Below are 20,781 nucleotides of genomic sequence, written 5' to 3' on the forward strand. Positions count from 1 at the left end.
GCGCTGAATCACTAGTTTTTTTCATTAGCTCTGTGAAACCACAGTGTCAACCCACCACCATTGTCTCTGGCTGCTGTGTAGCTGCAATGCATTGGGCCTCCACAGGGTTCCCCTTGTTCCCCCTCCCCGAGACCGGTCACAGAGTGCACCTTTCACTCAGAAAAAAATGGGATTACTTTGTAGTGCTAGTTCTCAGGCTTGCAGATAATGTGCTATGCAACCCAATAAATACCAAGGGCAAAGGGAGGCATGCTATGGGACAGCGGTCGCCAACTGGTGGTCTGCGGACCACTGGTGGTCTGTGAGGTCCAAAAGGTTGGCAACCACTGCTTGGGGAGACTAAGGTGAGACTAAGGAAAGGTGGCCAAACTCCATGGCTTTGTTTCTCCATCTGAAATGCCAACCGCTTGATAATCATGGCCATACTACCATGTACTGTATGTGTCTTTGCTTAGGTCTCTCAGCTCAGCTGCAGCTTGTATTGCTCACTCCTGCCCACTGAGTCTCCTCCTGGCTGAAAGGAATGTCAGTCACCACTGGATTCCTCCCCTCTTCAACAGAGCCCCGCTGTGAGCATGCCTGGCTCGTTTCAGCCCCTCTCCCTTTTGCCTTCCCCTTTTGCTCTACTTGTCCACATCTTTAGATGATCCACACCTGTGGATCTCTCCGGTGTATTTGTGCATTGAGCATGGAATCATTTGTTGAGATAGCTGTTCAAGTTGTTGAAATTTCAAGGGAAGAAACCAAAGGGAATCTCTTACGCTACCATTCCTCTGACGTCACCTGTGGTTTTCTTTAGGAAATTATTAGATGTATAGACTGAAGCTATAGCTAGTTAAATACTTTGTTTTAAATGTTTAAAAATTAAATGGATAAAAATTATTTAAATGCTTAGCTATGCTTTTGAAAGAGGGTCTGTTTAAAATCTAGAGTTTTAAGCTCATCAGTATTCTGTTCTGTTCTGAAATTATTGCCTCTTAGCTGCGTTGCCTGTGATATTCCTGGCTGGTATTTGTGGGTCTCGCTGAAGAATGGCATCATGCCTTACCTTCGTTGTGCTGCATTGTTTTTCCACTATTTACTTGGAGTAACTCCACCTGAAGACCTATTTACCAGTAAGTAGAAAAATGAAATCATAGTAGTAAATGAGAGGCTATTTTTTCTTACCTTCAGCCTCAAGAATACAAAGGGAGAGCATAAAAAAAACTTCCTAATTCTAGTATTCCCCACCTCACTCATCAGTTTTCACTCTGAACATGTGTGTCCCTGCCCTGGTGTTAGGTTAAAGGTCAGACCAAAAACCAGATTAGCCTCACAATCTATAAAATCTACTCATGGGTCCTTTCTATGTATAGTTAATGTGCTTGAGTTTATAAAATGCCTGCATGCAGAATATAACTGATAGGATGGGATATATGAGAAATTGGAAAATAGGTTGCTCTTAGGGAAGAGAAATGTTTGGCTAGGTAGGAGGAAAACTTCACTGTACACTCAGTTGTTTAAATTTTGAACATGTCTATTTTATAAAAGAATTAAAATGCTCCTGGAAAGGTCTCCAGTATTAAACCAAGGCCATGTATATTTAACAGAGGCATTTTCTTCTTAACTTGCCTTAAATCTAGATCAAAGTCAAGAAGGCTTCCGTGTGGCTTTGTATAGGTAAAAATCAGAGCACTTGTACGATTTTGGTAGAGTCACCAAAATTGCTTGTAGATTCTTCCTTTTTTTTAAAAAAAAAATATATTTTATTGATTTTTTACAGAGAGGAAGGGAGAGAGATAGTTAGAAACATCGATGAGCGAGAAACATCGATCAGCCGCCTCCTGCACATCTCCCACTGGGGATATGCCCGCAACCCAGGTACATGCCCTTGACCGGAATCGAACCTGGGACTTTTCAGTCCGCAGGCCGATGCTCTATCCACTGAGCCAAACCGGTTTCGGCGATTCTTCCTTTTATACTTTGAGATTAAACTGACCAGGTCCACTTTACTGGCTATCAGTTTCTTTGTTTTGAACTCAGTTTAGTAGGATTTATTGAATCTAGGTTTGTCCTGATTCTATGTAAAATAGGTTGCTACTTTTCAAGTACTTAGCATTACAGATCTGTTGTTTGCAGTTTTAAAAAATCATGTATTAATTTATCTAGTCTAATCAGTGTTGTAATATGGTAAAGTTCTTTCTTTTATTGGGGGGAGACCAAATATAAATAGACAGATAAACTTGTCAAATGGTGATAAGTACTGCAAAGGAAAATAATAATGGGAGGGTTTTCTGTGAGGAGACATTGAGCAAAGAGACATTGAAAAAACAGAGCTGGGTTGAACTGACAGAGAGTTGAAGAGTTTTCCTAAGCAGAAGGAGTAATAAATGCAAATGCTTTTCTTGACAGTCAAAGAATAATAAAAAGAAGTGTGTGGCTGAAGCATAATGAGCAAGGGGAGGGTGATAGAGATGAGGTCTAAGAGGCATCCAGGGGCAGGTCATGTAGGGTCTGTATGCCACAATAAGGACTTTGTATTTCATATCATGTGGTGGTTTAACATTAGAGACATCTGATCAGGTGCCGGGGTCCAACCCCAGCAGGTCCAGGGGTTCCCAAAGGCGTAGACAGAGTCGGTGAAGAAGGAATGACACGGAGACAGCGTTCAGTTGATCAGCAGCCTAGCCAGGATCTCCAGCCAAGTTCTGGTCTCGATCTCCAGAGAGGTTCTGCGTCCATGTTCTCTTGCTAGGTTCTCCAGCCAGGTTCTGTCCAGGTTTTCCAGCCAGGTTCAGTCACCAGGTTCTAGTCAGGTTCTCTTGCCAATTTCTGTAGTCAGGTTCAGTCCAGGATCTTTTGCCATGTTCTCTCCAGTGAAGTTCTTCTGTCTTAGGTTCTGTGTAGGTTCTGTCTGTAGGTTCTCTCTTCTAAGTCCTGTCTCCTGAGTTCTGTCTCTTGCTGTCTTGTTGCATCTGTATTTATACCAGTTGATTCCAATCCTATCAATCTCTATTACAAAGGTTAGGGCGTTTCTTATCTCCATTCCAGGGAGTAAAGATTATGTAGCTTACGCATGATTGTTCGTAGTTAAAGTGATTAATTACCCGCCTGGCACTTAGTTGAGGGGTTTTATCCCCTCCCTAATTTCAGGGGAAAATCCCTACCTGGGGAAACAACCTTTCTCGGAGAGGTGACCTTGGTTAAAACACAGCGCCAAGAAGGTGAGCAAACATATTAAGAACAGTATGCCATATATGCCAGGTCCCTTGAAACAGCAAGCATGGACCGGCTCCCTGCAATCAGGAGGATGACTTCATCAGATTTGTGTTTTAAAAGGATCGCTTTTATGGAGTTTTATAGAGTACAAAATACACTCTGTATAGAGAGCGTATAGAAATGAACATAAACAATGAAAAACCTCTATTAACAGGTTGACCTGGAAAGAATAATGTGCTTATTAAATGTGTTTTTATTCTCTTGCAGATTCTACAGAAGGAGAGTACAGTGCACTCTGTACCTATCTATCTTTACCCACAAATTTGTTCCTACTTTTCCAGGAATATTGGCATACTGTAAAACCCTTCCTCCAGAGGTACTATGGGGACAAAATGTCATTGTTGAGTTATGATACAGTTTAGGAAAGATAAAATTACTTGCTAGCTTTTAAATTGATTAGCATTGATTGAAGATGGCAAAAATATAGGTGATTCCTAATTTACCCACTAAAGGAATTGGGGTAAGACTAAGAGCCATGGGCAGCTGGAATTTCTACTTGTTCCACCAAGTACCATTCACTGTACTTATTTTCTCCAGAGCTACTGTCTCATCATCGCAGTTTTAAACTGGGGCGTCGGGGGGAAGGACTGTTAGTAAAAACCATGCTGCCAGTAGCCATTAAGTCACAATTAAGTATCAAAAGAACCCCATTTGGGGGCTATATCCAAAACAGTTGGTAGATAAAAAATGTATCAGTTACATTTCCCTGGGAGAAATATGTCTTGCTTTCAGAAAAGCTTTTTTCTACCCCATTACTTATTGGTCTTCCTGATCACTCTTTACCCTCCTAACCTGCAATCTCCTTACTTTTGTCTTTGCTGCCACCATTTTCAGTCATTTTCCACTGTTACTCTTACCTCCATGACTTCCTTACAATGGTTCTCAACCTTCCTTATGCCTCAACCCTTTAATACAGTTTCTCATGTTGTGGTGACCCCCAACCATAAAATTATTTTCGTTGCTACTTCATAACTGTAATTTTGCCACTGTTATGAATTGTAATGTAAATATCTGATATGCAGGATGTATATTCATTGTTCGCGAACCACGGGTTGAGTTAAAGGTAATGATTACCTTTACCTGTCTGCCTTTTTCTTTAATCAATGTTTTTTGACCTTCCATGACCCTGTCAGGATTTGTGTGAATGTCTGCCTGTCTTTTGTCATCTTTTTCTGTGCTTTCATCTCTTGTTAGGTTCTTTTCTGTGTTTACTCATTTTTCACAAGGTATTCAGTGTGTTAAAAATGAATCAAAATGGGTAAAAAAAAAAATCAGTATCATGCTTTGTGTTGATTATAATAATCACAGTAGGTTATACTAATTTTACTTTTATATTCTTGAAATTAATACATTTTGAATTTGCTAATTCTAGGGTAGTCAAATGATAAAAACTTAAACTTTGGAACAAAAAGTCCTGCCCTTTGTACCATTCCTGACCCTGCTTGCCTCAAAGCCCTTTCTCATCCTATGCTCTGTAGTGCAGGAGACTGACCCCTGCAGGTTTTTCCAGTCTCCCTTCCTTGTCAATTGGCTTCTGCCTGCGTTTAGCCAGTGGGAGACACTGGCAAGATATTAGAAGCCAGGAGTATGAGAAAAGCCTGAGTCCTTAGACTGCCTCTCTCTGCCTGGTGGGGCATCTCTGGCAGTGGCTGTAGCTCTTCTCTTGCTCCAGTTCCCACCAGACAAGGCTGCTGTGGTTCCAGAATCCACTGGTGACCCTAGCCCCGGGGCTTCAGTAATACATTATTTTCTTTTATTCTTCCAGCCTAGGAGGGGTGGGAGCTTCCTGTTATTGGCTAATCTTTGGGTTGCCTTGTTTTTTTGTTTTTTGTTTTGTCTCCTGGTTGGCTCTTCAGCCCTTCTATTATCTTTTATTACCAATTCCTGGGATTAAAGTCCCTCTTGCTAAAGTACTCAGAGTGGTTTTTGTTTTCCTAGTAGGACCTTGATTGATAAACCCTTTAAAAAAGAAATTAATAAGAAGAGGGGAACAATAAATACGGAGATATAGAAAAAGTAGGGGAGAGAGGGGACAAGATATAAAATAAAAAGTCTAAAAGAAGGAATTTGGAAAGAAGGAACAGAAAGATTTGGAAAGAATGACTCAGTGGTGACTATTGTACTAACGTTGTGATGACCTATTTGCTTTTTCTCTTTGCTCCTCATATAGGTGGTGTGCAGATCCTGCCTTACTGAACTGCTTGAAGCAAAAAAGCACCATAGTCAGGTTGGTTTTGTTTTTTAGTCCTTTTCTCCCCATCTACAAGTTATGTTTCCAAAACTAGTTGATTTGTTGAGCTTTCTAGTCTGTCTTCATTCTCACTAAGTACCTGGTTTCCTACATTTCTTTTAGGTCTTTGCCAGAAGTCAGATTATTCCTACATTTGTTTTTCACTTGGACTGACTGTCATTTTCCCAAGTAGTTTGATGCCCACCAGCTCCTCTTCCTTAAGCTAGTGCAAGTCCATTAAAAGGCAGAGGTGCCCTGGCTGGTGTTGCTCAGTTGATAGAGTATCGCATCTGCTCGCACATCAGAGGGTCTTGGGTTTGATTCCGAGTCAAGGGCACATACCTGGGTTACAGGTTCGATTACCCCCAGGTCGGGCACACGTGGGAGGCAACCAATCAATGTGTCTCTCTCATTTGTGTGAATGTCTGCCTGAACACCCCCCACCCGCCCCCGCCTTCCCTTCCCCTCTCTCAAAAAAATCAATGGAAAAATATCCTCGGTGAGGATTAACAACGAAAAAAAGGCAAAGGAAGGGAATGGCATCTTGGAGCCATCAGATGGTTGTGACAGTATTCCTATAAATTACTTTTTTTCCTTTGAGAATACAGCAATATATAAAGATATAAATAGAACTGTTTCCTCTCTTTTCCCTTCCTACCTATATGGTTTTAGATTACCCAACAAAACTTTTCTTTTTTAGTATTTCTTAATTGTTTAGTTATCAAGAGAAATTATTCCTTAGCTCAGATATTCATGTTTCGTAGTTCAGGGACACAGATCAGTGACAAACTTCCATGGAATTCAACCCAAAGAAGTTTTTTACATTCCAAGATCATCACTTTGTACTCTGAAAGATACCAGCCTTCCTCATCTCCTCAAAATCTTTCATGGCATCAGAATTTCTATGGAAATCTGCATATGCCTTCTTTCTTGGTTCAGCCACACCAAACTTATAGAAAGCTGATTCCAACAATATGAAATCTCAGATGTGTTGCCTTCTGTTATGGATTGCAAGTATGGGTCCTTCTGGCCATGCATCTGAGGTTTTGTCAAAGTACTGGAAGATGTGGAGTTATAGTCTCAACACCAGTGTTCTTCCTGATGGAGAACTGGACAGTGCTTCAGCCCAATAAAACTTCTTTAGCCCTCCTCTCTTCCTCAAGTTATGATTCCATCAAAATTCACTTCTTCCTCAAGGACTAATTCAAATATCCCCTCCTCCAAAAAGCCTATCCTAATATATCGTCTAATGTGTGTTGGCATGTGTGTGCATGTGTACCTGCCGGTACACTACATCACTAGCAGTAAACTCAACAAGGGCCAAAACTGCACGCTTATCTTCTGTGTATCTCCTCCAGGGCCTGGCTTATATTATGTACAGTGTCTAATTTTTATTTAAATTGAATTGCATCAATAAGCAAGCAGAGGAGTTGAAACCCACCTGCTCCGCCTTAAATACTAACACCAGTACCATTTTTCTATGACTAAAGCAAACACTGTGAGACAATGTACATTTGCCACTTTCTTTTTACATCTTTTCTCACCCTTTGAACTCTTTCACCTTCCTTGTAAAAGTGCACATGCTATCCATTTATTTTTTATGTATGATGGCTGGTAATTTAACCTATTTTAACCCAGCTTTAGTGATTTAGAGATTACAGATCCAGCTCCTGTGCTCAGATGCAGTAGTATTCGCATCACCAAGAAAAGAAAGATCGGATTGTCAAGGGTGGGGGGAAAAAGGAGACATATGTAATACCCTTTGTAATACTTTAAGCAATAAAACTAAAAAAAAAGCGGGGGGGGACAGAAGGGCCCTATGAATGGCAGAAGGGGTCAAGAAGCTACAAAAAAAAAAAGAAAAGAAAGATCTTAAAGTAGAAAAAAGTTTAGAAGATGAGTACATACATATTTTAGGACTAGTTAATCTCATACCATTTTTCCTTTGTTCTAATTCATTGTGTACCTTTTAGACATCTGCTACTTCCCCAGCATGATACTAAATACTCTGGGAGAGTTAAAAGACATAACACATAGAGCTTTGTAATGTGTAGTTTATAATCGAATTATATACATAAATTCAAGACATAAGTAGGATAAAATATAATACAGGGACCCTAGCCGGTTTGGCTTAGTGGGTGGAGCATCGGCCTGCAGACTGAACGGTCTTAGGTTTGATTCCGGTCAAGGGCATGTACCTTTGCTGCGGGCACATCCCCAGTAGGGGGTGTGCAGGAGGCGGTTGATGGATGTTTCTCTGTCATCGATGTTTCTAACTCTCTCTCCCTCGCCCTTCCTCTCTGTAAAAAATCAATAAAATATATTTAAAAAAAAATATATATATATATATATAAAACAGGGGTGGGCAAAAGTATGTTTATAGTTGTGAGTACATAAAACACAGTTTATTCTTGTATTATTGTTTATTAACTAGAGGCCCAATGCACGAAATTTGTGCAATAGTGGGCCTTCCTTCCCCAGCTGCTGGTACCTGCTTCCCTCTGGCAGCTGGGACCCGGGCTTCCCTCCGGCCGCCAGCAGGCACTCAGGACTCAGGCTTCCCTCACAGCCCCGGCTTCGTCCAGAAGGTCGTCCAGTCTAATTAGCATATTATACTTTTATTATTATAGACTAGAGGCCCAGTGCATGAAATACATGCAAGGGGCTTGGCTCCCGCTGCGGCGGCAGGTGCCTCAGCCCCCACCCGCCACGGTGGCCACCTCAGCCCTTGCAGCCCCAGCTTCATCTGGAAGGTCATCCGGAAGGACGTCTGGTCTAATTAGCATATTACGCTTTTATTTATATTACTAGAGGCCTGGTGCACAAAAATTTGTTCACTCGGGGAGGGGGGGTTCCTCAGCTTGGCCTGTGCCCTCTCGCAGACTGGCACCCCTCGGAGGATGTCCACCTGCTGGTTTAGGCCCGCTCCCTGGGAGATCAGGCCCAAGCTGGCAGTCAGACATCCCTCTGGCAGCCCTTGGGGGACGTCCACTTGCCAGCGGGGAGCAGGCATAAGCTGCAGTTGGACATCCTTAGCGCTGCTGAGGAGGCGGGAGAGGCTCCCACCACCACCACTGTGCTGGCAGCCATCAGCCTGGCTTGTGGCTGAGCAGAGCTCCCCCATGTGGGAGCGCACTGACCACCAGGGCACAGCTCCTGCATTGAGCATCTGCCCCCTGGTGGTCAGTGTCTGTCATAGTGACCAGTCATTCCCAATCTTTCTGCTGTTAGGGTCAGTTTGCATATTACCCTTTTCTTATATAGGACTAGAGGCTCAGTGCATGAAAATTCATGCACTGAGGGGGTGTCTCTCAGCCTGGCCTGCCCCCTCTCACAGTCCAGGAGCCCCCAGGGGCGGGAGGCAACCCAACTATCAGGAGAAGGTGACACCCCATCACACCTCTGCTGCTGCCACTGCCGGCAGCACAAGCCTCAGCCGGCCCTGGTTACCTGAGCCTCGGGTGGCCCTGAGAAGACTGGGAGAACTCCAGAGGCAGGCGTGCAGAGAGGCCAGACCCGCCTGGAGTGGGCCCATCCTTGCCACGCACCTGCCACCCTGGTGGGGCTGAGGGAACTGGGCACCACCATCTTGTGGCTGTGGGCGCCACCATCTTTGAGGGCGGGCAGTCAATTAGCATATTCCCGCCTTATTGGCTGTGGGCACCACCATATTTGAGGGCGGGGCAGTAAATTAGCATATTCCTTATTGGCTGTGGGTGCTGCCATCTTTGTGACAATGTAAGGGTCAATTAGCATATTCCCTCTTTATTAGATAGGATAGATTATTGTATTATTTATTTATATTTTTTGTCTTATTATTGTATTGTATCCTTACTTATGATTTGTTTTTTATGTAATGATGGCTGGTAATTTAACCTACTTTTGCCCATTCCTGTATATGGAATATACTGTTAATGCTATAGAAATTTAAAGAGTAAAAGATTCTTAATGACACAAGTTTAGTCTTAGAGGAAATAATTTTTAGCTGAACATAGAAGGAATTAGAGAATTTAGATTGCTTGAAGTTTGAGAGGAGAATTCCATGTTATTCAGATGACCTTCCCCAAGGCAGCAAGCAAAGCTTTTGTTGTATCTAGTATGGTGATAATGTATAATAACTTTTGCAAACATGCATCAAGTACTAAGTATATTATATTTCATTTCAATGTCTTATTGAGCCCTCAACAGCTCCATGATGTTTCTTGATCTCCGTATAACATTTCTTAAATCAACATGAATCTTTTATGGTCCCCTCCCCCCCCAAAAAAAGTGTTATTAAATCAATGGTGTGCCTTTGATTAAGAAAATATAATATATTCATCCTCAGTTTCAGACCAGGAAATATAAGCTTATGTCCAGTGACTTATCAGGTGTCAGAGAATTTAGGATTTGTAACCGAGGTTTGTCTGATTTCAAAGGTTGTGTTCTTAACCACTGTTTTATGTTTCCTTCCTAGATAGTATAGAAATCTAGCTGAAACAATTTAGTCTTAGGAAGTTGAGTTTGGAAAGGAAGCTAGCTGATGAAGGATTTGGAATTCTAGGCTGAGAAATTTGGCTTTAATCTAGTAGCAGTGGGAATCTATTAACTGTGGATTGCAAGTATGGGTCCTTTTGTTATTTTTAAGACTTTCTTTTTTATTGGTCAATTTTTGATCTGGGCTTATTTCCTAATAAAATTGCCTTTTAAATTGTATTTTTAGGTACCCTAGAAAAAGAAATAGTTTGATAGAGCTTCCTGATGATTATAGCTGCCTTCTAAATCAAGCTTCTCATTTCAGGTAAGAAGAAATATATATTTTTCTCTAGCCAGTTTGGCTCAGTGGATAGAGTGTTGGCCTGCAGACTAAAGGGTCCCAGGTTCAATTCTGGAACTCTGGTCAAGGGCACATACCCGAGTTGCAGGCTCGGTCTCCATTGGGCGGGGGGGGGGGGGGGGGGGGGCGTGGTGTACAGAAAGCAGCCAATCAGTGATTCTCTCTTATCATTGATGTTTCTATCTCTCTCTCCTTCTACCTTGCTCTCTGAAATCAATAAAAAAAAAAAAAAAGACAGAGAGAGAGAAATATATAATTAAAATTTGTTTAAGCTTGCAGTTGATATATACACCATCACTAGCAAACTTTTCTTTTTCAACTCTTAGGAATTTGTTTTTATTGGGAGATCGGGATGGGGCACTGTGGGTGGTTATAATCCACCAGGGTACTCTCTATTCTAATTTTCCTCACATAGCTATTGGTGCTTTTTCTTTTTCATGGAGTTGCTAGTCTTGCTACCAGCCACTTCTTCAGGTCCACTGCTGAGTGGCTCCTCCTTTGAAGAAAATTTTCTCTTTTCTTGGGGATACTCTTGTTTCCTGCCGTTTCAGGGTCACTAACTGGTTCCTCTAAGTGAAAACCACATAACATGCAATTAATCGTGATAAAGTGTATAATTCTGTGTCATTTAGTATATTTACAATATTGTGTAACCACCACCTCTCTAGTTTCAAAGCTTTCTCATCACCCCAGAGAAACACCTTGTATCCACTAAATAATTACTCCCCATCCCCCTCTTCTCTAATCCCCTGATAATCAATAATCTGCTTTCTATCTCTGTGGATTTGCCTATTCTGGATATCCTATATAATAAAAATGTAGTATGCAAATTGTCCCCTCACAGGCCGGCTGGGGGAAGGGAGGTAGGTCCTGGGGCTGGCAGGTGGCCAGGGGAAGGGAAGGAGGTTTGGGGGCAGGGAGAGAGGCCTCAGCCTGCAGCCACTAGGGATCCTACCAGTGCATGAATTTCATGCACTGGGCCTCTAGTCAATATATATAAAAGCCTAATATGCAAAGTGTCCCCTCGGGAGTTCAATTGCTTGCAATGATGTGCGCTGACCACCAGAGGGCAGCACGGAATGAAGGGAGGCCCTGGCCTGCAGCCAGCAGCCACTAAGGACCCTACCTGTGCACAAATTTTGTGCACTGGGCCTCTAGTCTATACTAATAATACTAATAAAAGAGTAATATGCAAATTGGTCATGAAGCCCTCATAGTCATGGCTGGATATGCTAATTAGTCATGTCTAATAAAAGGGTAATGTGCAAATTGGCCACGAAGCCCTCACAGTCACAACCAGATATGCTAATTAGTCATGACCAGTATGCAAATTGACCATCACTCCAACACACAAGATGGCCACCCCCATGTGGTCAGAGATGGCCACCACAAGATGGCCTGCAGGGGAGGTCAGTTTTGGGCGATCAGGACAGCAGGGGAGGGCAGTTGGGGGCGACTGGGCCAGCAGTGGAGGGCAGATGGGGAGACCAGGCCGGCAGGGGAGGGCAGTTAGGTGTCAATCAATCAGCCAGGGGAGTGGTTAGGAGGCAATCAGGCTGGCAGGCAGGCAGGCGAGCAGTTGGGAGCCAGCAGTCCTAGATTGTGAGAGGGATGTCCGACTGCCCGTTTAGGCCTGATCCCACAGGGGTGGGCAGTCAGATATCCCTTGAGGGGTCCAAGATTGGAGAGGGTGTAGGCTGGGCTGAGGGACACCCCCTCCCCCACCACACAGTGCACAAATTTCGTGCACCGGGCCTCTAGTATTATATAAAAGGAATCATACTCTGTATGACCTTTTGTGTCTTACCTCTCTCACTTAGCATAGTGTATTCAAGTTTCATCCAAGTTGTAGCATGTATCAGTACTTTTTTGTTTTTTTAGAGAAATAATATTTCATTGTATATTTCAAATTTTTTTATCCATTCATCCACTAATGGGCATTTAAAATCGTGTCCCCTTTTTGATTACTATGTATTATACTACTAACATTCATTTACAAGTTTCTATGTACATGTGTACATGTATTTTAATTTTCCTCCAGTAATTTTACTTAGGTGTGGAATTGCTGGGTTATTATGGCAATTCTATGTTTAACTTTTTGAAGAACCACTAAACTGTTTTCCACTGTATCATTTTACATTTTCTCTAGCAATATACGATGGCTCCTATTTCTCCATATCCTCGCCAACACTACTTTCTGTTTTGTTAAATTAAAGCCATTCTAGTGGGTGTAAAATAGTAGCTCATTGTGGTTTGATATACATTTCCTTAATGACAGTGATGTCAGACATCTTTTCATGTGCCTCTTGGACATTTGTATATGTTCAAGTCCTTTCCCAATTTTATAATTGGACTGTTTTGTTGTTGAGTTGTTAACTGTTCTTTATATATTCTGGACATTAAACACTAATCATATTCTTAATTTGCAAATAACTTATCCCATTCTATAGGTTGTATTTTCATAATGTCCTTTGATTCATAAAAGTCCATTTTCTCTCTGTTTTTTCCTTTTTTGCTTGGGTTTTTCATGTCAGTGCTAAAGAATCCATTGCCAAATCTGAGGTCATAAAGATTTATTCCTATGTTTTTTTCTAATAGGTTTATCATTTTAGTGCTTAGATTTAGGGGTTTTTTTGTTTGTTTTTTTTAATCCTCATCCAAGGGTATTTTTCCATTGATTTTTAGAGGGGGAGAGACATCGATGTGAGAGAGATGCATCGATTGGTTGCCTCCTGCTTGCACCCCCACCAGGGCTGGGGAACCTACAGCCAAGGTACTGTGCCGTTGATTGTGAATCAAACCCGAGATCCTTTGCACTGCTGGCTGGTGTTCTAACCACTGAAAAATCCAGCTAGGGTAGGATGTGTATCCATTTTGAGTTAATTTTTGAAATAAGGTAGGAGGTCCAACTTCATTCTTCTTTTCTTTCTTTTATATATATATTTTTATTTATTTCAGAGGGTAAGGGAGAGGGAGAGAGAGAGAGAAACATCAGTGATGAGAGAATCATTGATGGGCTGCCTCCTGCACATCCCCCACTGGGGATCGAGCCCACAACCTGGGCATGTGCCCTTGACTGGAATTGAACCCGGGACCCTTCAGTCCACAGGCCGATGTTCTGTCCGCTGAGCCAGACTGGTTAGGGCTTCACTCTTCTTTTCAACTGGGTCCAGTTGGCACCACCACTGTTTTTCAAGATACTATTTTCCACCATTGAATAGTTTTGGCAGCCACATTGAAAATCAATTGATCATAAATGTTTGGGTTTATTTCTGAACTCTCAGTTCTGTTCCAGTGGTCTGTATGTCTTATTCTTATGCTAGTACCACACATTTTAATTACTGTAGCTTTGTAGTAAGTTTTGAAATTGTAATATTTGAGCCTTCCAGCTTTTTCCTTTTCATTTTAATTATTTGGGATCCCTTGCAGTAACACATGAACTTGAAGGTTAGCTTTTCCATTTCTATAGTCTCCATATCATGAACATGGATGCCTTCCTGTATTTAGGTCTCCTTTAATTTCTTTTTGCTATGTTTGTAGCTTTCACTGTGAAGTCTTTCCCTTTTTGGTTAAATTTATTTCTAGGTATTTTATTCTTTTGGATGTTATTATAAATGAAATTGTTTTCTTAATTTCCTGTTTGTATTGTTCATTGCTGGTATATTAAAACACAACTAATTATTATGTGTTGATTTTACACCCTGCAACTTTGCTGGGTGTTCATAGGGATTACAATTAATGTCCTAAATTTAGTTTGAATTGATACCCGCTTAGTTTTAATATTTGTGTGTGTGTGTGTGTCTCTAGGACTCCCATAGTGTATATGTATGTAGGTACGATTGATGGTGTCTCATAAATCCCTTAGGGCTCTGTTCCTTTTTTTTCTTCACTTCTTTAATTTGTATTTCTTTCTGCTCCTCTGTCTCAGTAATTTCAATTGCCCTGCCTTAAAACTTACTGATTCTGCCCTAGCCGGTTTGGCTCAGTGGATAGTGTCAGCCTGCGGACTGAAGGGTCCAGGGTTTGATTCCAGACAGGGGCATATACCTTTTTATAATTTCTTTTTACTAATATTTTCTACTTTTTCATATATTTTCCTAATTTCCTTTAGTTCTTTGTCATTGGTTTTCTTCAGCTCTTTTAACACATTTAAGAGAGCTAATTTAAAGTCTTTGTTTTTTAAGCCTCATGTCTGGGCTTCCTCAGGAATGATTTCTATCAGTTTCTTTTTTTCCTGTGAATGGGCCATCGATTTTTGTTTCTTTCTAAGCTTTGTAACTTTTGTTGAAAAGTGGACATTTTGAATATTATGATCTCGTAACTCTGGAAATCAGATTATCTGCCCCACCCCACTGCCCCAGGAATTGCCCTTGTCACTTGATAAAGGCTGCCATTGTCACTAGTAGTGACTTTTCTACAGTATTTGCAAAGACTTTATTCCTTGTTGTGTGTTTACTGAAGGCTTTGTATCATTATTTCTATGGTAAGCCAGTGAATTGACAAAGATTTCCTTAAATTCCTGTATCCAATAAGAACAGAAAAGAGAAGAAGAAAAAAAGAATATTCTGTCTAATTCCCTTCACCATCATTGCCAAAGAAGTTACTTCAGCCTTTGGTGGTTGAAACAACGATCAATTTGTGTCCAGCCCCGCAATGAATTGCCGTGCAGAACATACGACCCTGATTTTTGAGGATTAGTTTCCTATTGCCCATCCAGTAGCCCCACCAGGATTGCGGGCAGCCACCCCCATAGCTACTGCTATAGGCCTGGGGATGCTGGTCACTCACAAAACGCTGCAATTTGCTGAAATTTGCTAGTCTCTTTCTTTGTCAAGTTCTCCTCTGGACACTGTGAGTGTCCGTCTATACTCCAGAGTTCCAGAGTGGTTGCTTCTGTCAATTCTTGCCAGATCAATAACTGATACCTGGAGCGCCCTATTCCCCCATCTGTTATGACATCCCTCCTCAATTTTTTTTAAAGCTACAAGAACTCTCTCTCTCTCTCTCTCTCTCTCTCTCTCTCTCTCTCCCTCTCTCTCTCTCTCTCTCTCTCTCTCCCCCTCTCTCCCTCTTTCCCGCTCTCTCCCTCCATCCCCCCTCCCCCATTGTAAGAATCATTGTTTATTCATCTATCTTTAAACAGTTTTACATGCATTACAGTGTGGTGACCACATTGATTCACTGAAAAAAACACTGAAGAACCCTTTTCTCCCCCAAACAAAATCTTTATAGAATCCCATTATAACAGTAAAACAAATAATAGCATTGTAACTCAAGTTCAAGCCTGGATAAGGGAAAGAGGGAATATACCCCCTTAGCCTTTTTTGGTACCATGCCCCTCTAACTCAGTCGGATTAAACACCACTCAAAGCAGTGTTTCTCAAAATTTTCTTTATCTTCCTTTTCACTTATCACTTTAAAATAAAATTTTAAAAAGCACTGTATGATTAGGACTGGTGAGAAGCAAAATAAACAAATTATATTCTGCTCATTCACCCTAATACCATGGGTGAATTACGTGTTAGTTACTTTTGTAAGAGAACAATATGAGCTTAAACACATGATTCTCTATGATAAAATAACATCCTCTAAAGTTAACAGTAATTTTTGTTTTACACTTACCTTGCTATAATCTGATGTAAACTACTTGAATAGCATAAATTCATAAGTAGTACACCACCAGTGTCACTGAGTGGAGAAATTATATTCATATCTGCTTTAGCCATTGGTATGTGAATATTTCATATTTTAATCACAGCACATCATGTCTTGAAAATAATAAGCCAAAATTCCTATTGATGCAGTTATGTATCCTTGGCATTCAATTGGCATCACACTACCACCTATAGCAAACCAGATTGATCATGATGACATGAAACTAACAGTGACTTGTAATTAAAAGGCAAAAATCTCGGCAGCCTGAATGTCAAAGCCCATTCAACACTTTGTGAATGATATACTAGTAAGAAAGCACCTTTTTCCCAAATTGCCGAATTCCAAAATTCGTTTAGGAGTTTTGTAATGTTACCAAGCATTGTCCTGCAGCCAAACTTCTTAGTAAATTTAAATTAATTACAACTCCCACTAAACACGACTAACTCTAATTTTGTTTTAAGGATACCAGTTACTGTACAAGGTGACGATTAGTAGTCCTTAATCATGTGTTAAATAACTTGCTATCATTTGAAGGAACAAAGTAAGGGATTGCTGTTTAGGAACATTTTGAGAGCTTAAAGAGCCTTTCTTTGGCCCACTTTAAGAATCTGCCCTACAAAAATGACTAAGGAATGCTTTGAGCCATGAAGCCAGGAGGTTTAAAGGGCCCAGCCAAGCCTCAGGCAGTTTATAGTCCAGGCTCTGCTCCCAGATAGAATTGCTGTTGGTGTTGGCTCCTTGATGCTTGTCTCATGAAGATTAAGGTCAGCCAACTAAAGAAGTGGTTGATTCACTTTATCTCTCAGCCCTCAGAAAATTAGCTAGATGATTTCAAAGATTACATCCAGTTTAAGTTCATTGACTTCCATAATCTTAGGGCTGGACTGCTACCCCAAAGCCCAGTGAATAGGTATTTTCTCCCAGGCACTAACAGGTACCTATCATGCTGTTGGCTCTCAGGAGGATCTGAAAAGAGTGTTAGGCATTAATCACAATGAAGATCCTCCTGGATGATATTCCTACTTACTGGTTTCAAGTGAAAATGAAAATAAACCTTATGATTTCTTCCAGCTTTATTGTCACCACTAGTTTACATTAAGACTGAGCCAGCTTTAGTGTAATGTGGCCGCTCAGTTATTATACTTTAGCTATTTTTCTCTGTAAAATAGCTAGTGACTCAGAATCAGCCATCCTGTGCTAAAAGTGAAAGAAGATGTTGGCTTTATCAAAAAAGGGCTATTACATTCTGGAGCAACCCCCTGGAAGTGGAAACGGCTCTGTCATCTACAGGAGAGAGGAAGGGAAGACCTATGCGCAGAGTCCCTTTGCTCCTATTAGACAGTAGAGCCTTGCTGGATCTCTACTGTGGTTTCGTTTACTTTTTACTGCCCAAATTAAGGACTTTTTGATGTTTCTATTATGTTCAGCATACAGCAGAGATAGGAGCATGGGAAACTCCTTTTTAAAAGAAAACCATTATCACTTTAATTCAAAAAGTGATGCTCCCTTTGGGGGCATTATAGCAAGGCTGTACCATGCCACTATATAAAATGATCGGATCTCAAAGTACTATTTGGTTCAAGTAAGTCAACTCTATCACTTTTAAAAAAAAAAATATTTTACTGATTTTTTACAGAGAGGAAGGGAGAGGGATAGAGAGTCAGAAACATCGATGAGAGAGAAACATCAATCAGCTGCCTCCTGCACACCCCCTACTGGGGATGTGCTTGCAACCAAGGTACATGCCCTTGACCGGAATCGAACCTGGAACCCTTCAGTCCGCAGGCCGACACTCTGTCCACTGAGCCAAACGGATCAGGGCCACTTTTTTATTCCTAAGACTTTCTGTGTTTCCAGGTGGAAGGGGCCATCAACTCAAAGACTGCAGTCTCTCATTTCAATCCTAAAGATCTTAATACCTCAAAGAAATGGGGAGAAATGTATTTGAACCCTTACTGCAAATTATGATTTAAAAATATTGTCATATTCCTCCAACATAGGACACAAGCTTGACTAAACATGAATCAAGAGGAAGCAGTTGACTATAAATTGGCCATGTCAGATGAAGACTGGATTCTATAATAAATCTCAATCTCAAAGCATATTTAATTGTCAAACTTTTTAAGAATTATCAGGATACTATATTTAATAATAAATTTTCTTACTATGGATTAATCAGAAGATTTTTGTTGTTGTTAAGTCTTCTTAGGGGAAAATATTAAAGAGGAATCATGCAATTAAATGTTCCCTTGTCTTTTAAGAGCTATCTTTGCTGCAAAGCAGCCAGTGATGGGAACATGTTTCATGCTAACTAGATATATCATGCTTTTTTTTGTTCTTCCGCCATACTGAATGTTTTCTTCCCTTTTGAGGTGCCCACGGTCTGCAGATGATGAGAAAAAGAACCCTGTCCTTTGTCTTTTCTGTGGGACCATACTGTGTTCTCAGAACATTTGCTGCCAAGAAACGGTAAATGGGGAAGAGGTTGGAGCTTGCATTTTTCATGCACTTCACTGTGGAGCTGGAGTCTGCATTTTCCTGAAGTGAGTATGTGTGTTCTGAAAGCTTCATAATGAATTTAGGGAATTTGGATTCAATCTGGAGGCCATTATGACATCAGTGTGTTGATAGGAAATTATATCACAAGTTAGAGTAGAGACCAGTTATTCACCTGAGATTGCTTTCGAGAAGCTATCCTATATAATAAAACCCTAATATGCAAATCGACTGACTGGTGGAATAACCAGTCACTGTGACGCACACCAGGGAGCAGGCGCTTAACGCAGGAGCTGTCCCCTGATGGTCGGTGCACTCCCACAGGCGAAGCACCACTCAGCCAGAAGCCAGGCTCACGGCTGGCAAGTGAAGCGACAGTGGCAGGAGCCTCTCGCACCTCTGCGGCAGTGCTAAAAACCCCTCAGGATGTCTGCAGCGAGAGGGCGCGGGCCGGGCTGAGGGACTCTCTCTCACACACACATACACACACACACACACACACACACACACCGTGTACAAATGTCGTGCACTGGGCTTCTAGTTACAAAATAAGTAGTAAAAAATAAAAAATTTAAGTGGGATTCTGTCCTATGGGGGGTGTGGAGTCGGGGGGGAGGGGTCAGTGGGGAAAAGGGGGGGACATCTGTAATACTTTCAACAATAAAGATAAATTTTTTTTTCAGTAGAATGTTGTTCAGATTTTGATTATTTGTGGAAAATCTTAAATATAACAGACTTTGTATTGATTACTCTGGAATTGTGTAATACTAAGATATAGTGAAAGAGCTTAGAATCCTAAAACTTATATTTTTTAAGTATATGTAAATTGTTACTTTAGGTTGTCCTTTGAATATTTTCATTTCCTCTATCAACCAGCCGTGTTTTCCCTGGTTCTCTCTGCAAAAAACTGAGAGTAGTACAATAGTCACTCATTTATGAAAGGAGAGAACAAGTTGGTCTTGTGAGATAAAATTGAGAAGGATGCTTGTCCTTTTTCTTTCCATTTCCCCCGTGTAATATAGTGTTTGTTTACATAAGCACTAATATCTCCCTATCTATGGCATATGTAATCACTGTAGGCATCAGTTAGATGTGGGGATGACTGTATGGAAGCCAAATCCCAACACCTATTTTCTTCTTCCAGGGAACCTGCAGCGAGTAAAACCACTACCTAGTTTATTTTATAATTTCTCTCTATAGTACTTATCACCTGTGTACACAAGCCTTATTTTTTGTGTCTCCATTTCTCTGCTGTTAGAGTCCCAAATACTTCAAAGTGGCACTTGTTGGAGGTTGGTTCAAACCAGGAAAGGCTTGACACTTACCTAGTTGACCTTTCTGGCCCGCGGTTATCAGACTGGGAGATGTGGTGCTGTTCTTCTGTTTAGCTTTCTCCCCCTGAGTTCATAGGTCAGGAAACATAACAGAAACCATTCCAGTCACCATTTCCTAGGTTACCTGTGCCTCGGGTAGCATAGTCTCCTTTCTCTCTTCAGTGTATATAGTCAGTATTACTGATTCCATGTCTCTCAATCCAGTGACGCTTTCTCATAGCTTTAACAAATAGAGTAATGTTTATTCTCTTTATTTAGACAAAACACAGTTTATCTGTTTATGTATAATTTTCTTTATACTGAATTCCTAACAGATATTGGCTGTCTTTTCTTTAGATTAACTTTGATACAGTGCCTATCATTTGCACACATGCACTTAATATTACTTCCTGTTGGTTGGTTGTCCTTCAGAATCAGAGAATGCAGAGTGGTCTTAGTTGAAGGTAAAGCCAGAGGCTGTGCCTATCCGGCTCCTTACTTGGATGAATATGGTGAAACAGATCCTGGCCTGAAGTAAGAGTTTTTTTTATTTAATTTTAGTCACATTAAGAGTAATACTTCTCCAACATTTTTAAGATACCAACTGTCCTGGTTTGCATGCTCTGTTTGTTTTAAACAACCATTCTTCATCATTAATTAGATTTAATTGACACTAATATATAAAGGAAAGAAATCTGGAATGTTCAGTGAGGGACTTCAGACTAAAATGGATATTCATTGTTTCCATTGCAATACTTGAAATTCTTTATTAGTCAGCTACATCAGCCTTCTTTGCTTTAGCAAAGCAAAATACTTAGAAGCTGGTTTTTTCTATATTGTTCCTGGTATTAGGTACTGGAGACTGTTCATGATGTATGAGAAAGAGGAAATAAGGCACAATAGTTACAAAAGAACACACAGATAAAGATTAGATCTCCATACAGTAAATTGTCTCTTTGTTTAATTGAAATTGTGGGTTTTTTAAAAAATATTACTTGGGCCCTAACTGGTTT

General features: G+C 40.8%; 1 protein-coding gene across 4 annotated transcripts in view; it reads left to right on the forward strand.

Moving 5' to 3' along the window:
* The window catches only part of UBR1 (ubiquitin protein ligase E3 component n-recognin 1), a 145,649-nt gene that overhangs the window by 120,828 nt on the left and 4,040 nt on the right, over positions 1–20,781 (forward strand). For 3 of the 4 annotated variants that reach the window (XM_059703687.1, XM_059703698.1, XM_059703717.1), the window contains exons 41-46: positions 982–1,115; positions 3,466–3,574; positions 5,429–5,485; positions 10,191–10,268; positions 18,332–18,502; positions 20,201–20,302. In XM_059703687.1, coding sequence (XP_059559670.1) covers positions 982–1,115; positions 3,466–3,574; positions 5,429–5,485; positions 10,191–10,268; positions 18,332–18,502; positions 20,201–20,302 — 651 coding nt within the window. The remainder of the gene's footprint in view (positions 1–981; positions 1,116–3,465; positions 3,575–5,428; positions 5,486–10,190; positions 10,269–18,331; positions 18,503–20,200; positions 20,303–20,781) is intronic. The other variant, XM_059703708.1, reaches the window with a different exon arrangement.

Source organism: Myotis daubentonii, chromosome 1, assembly GCF_963259705.1.
Source record: "Myotis daubentonii chromosome 1, mMyoDau2.1, whole genome shotgun sequence".
In the NCBI taxonomy this organism is placed as follows: Eukaryota; Metazoa; Chordata; class Mammalia; order Chiroptera; family Vespertilionidae; genus Myotis; species Myotis daubentonii.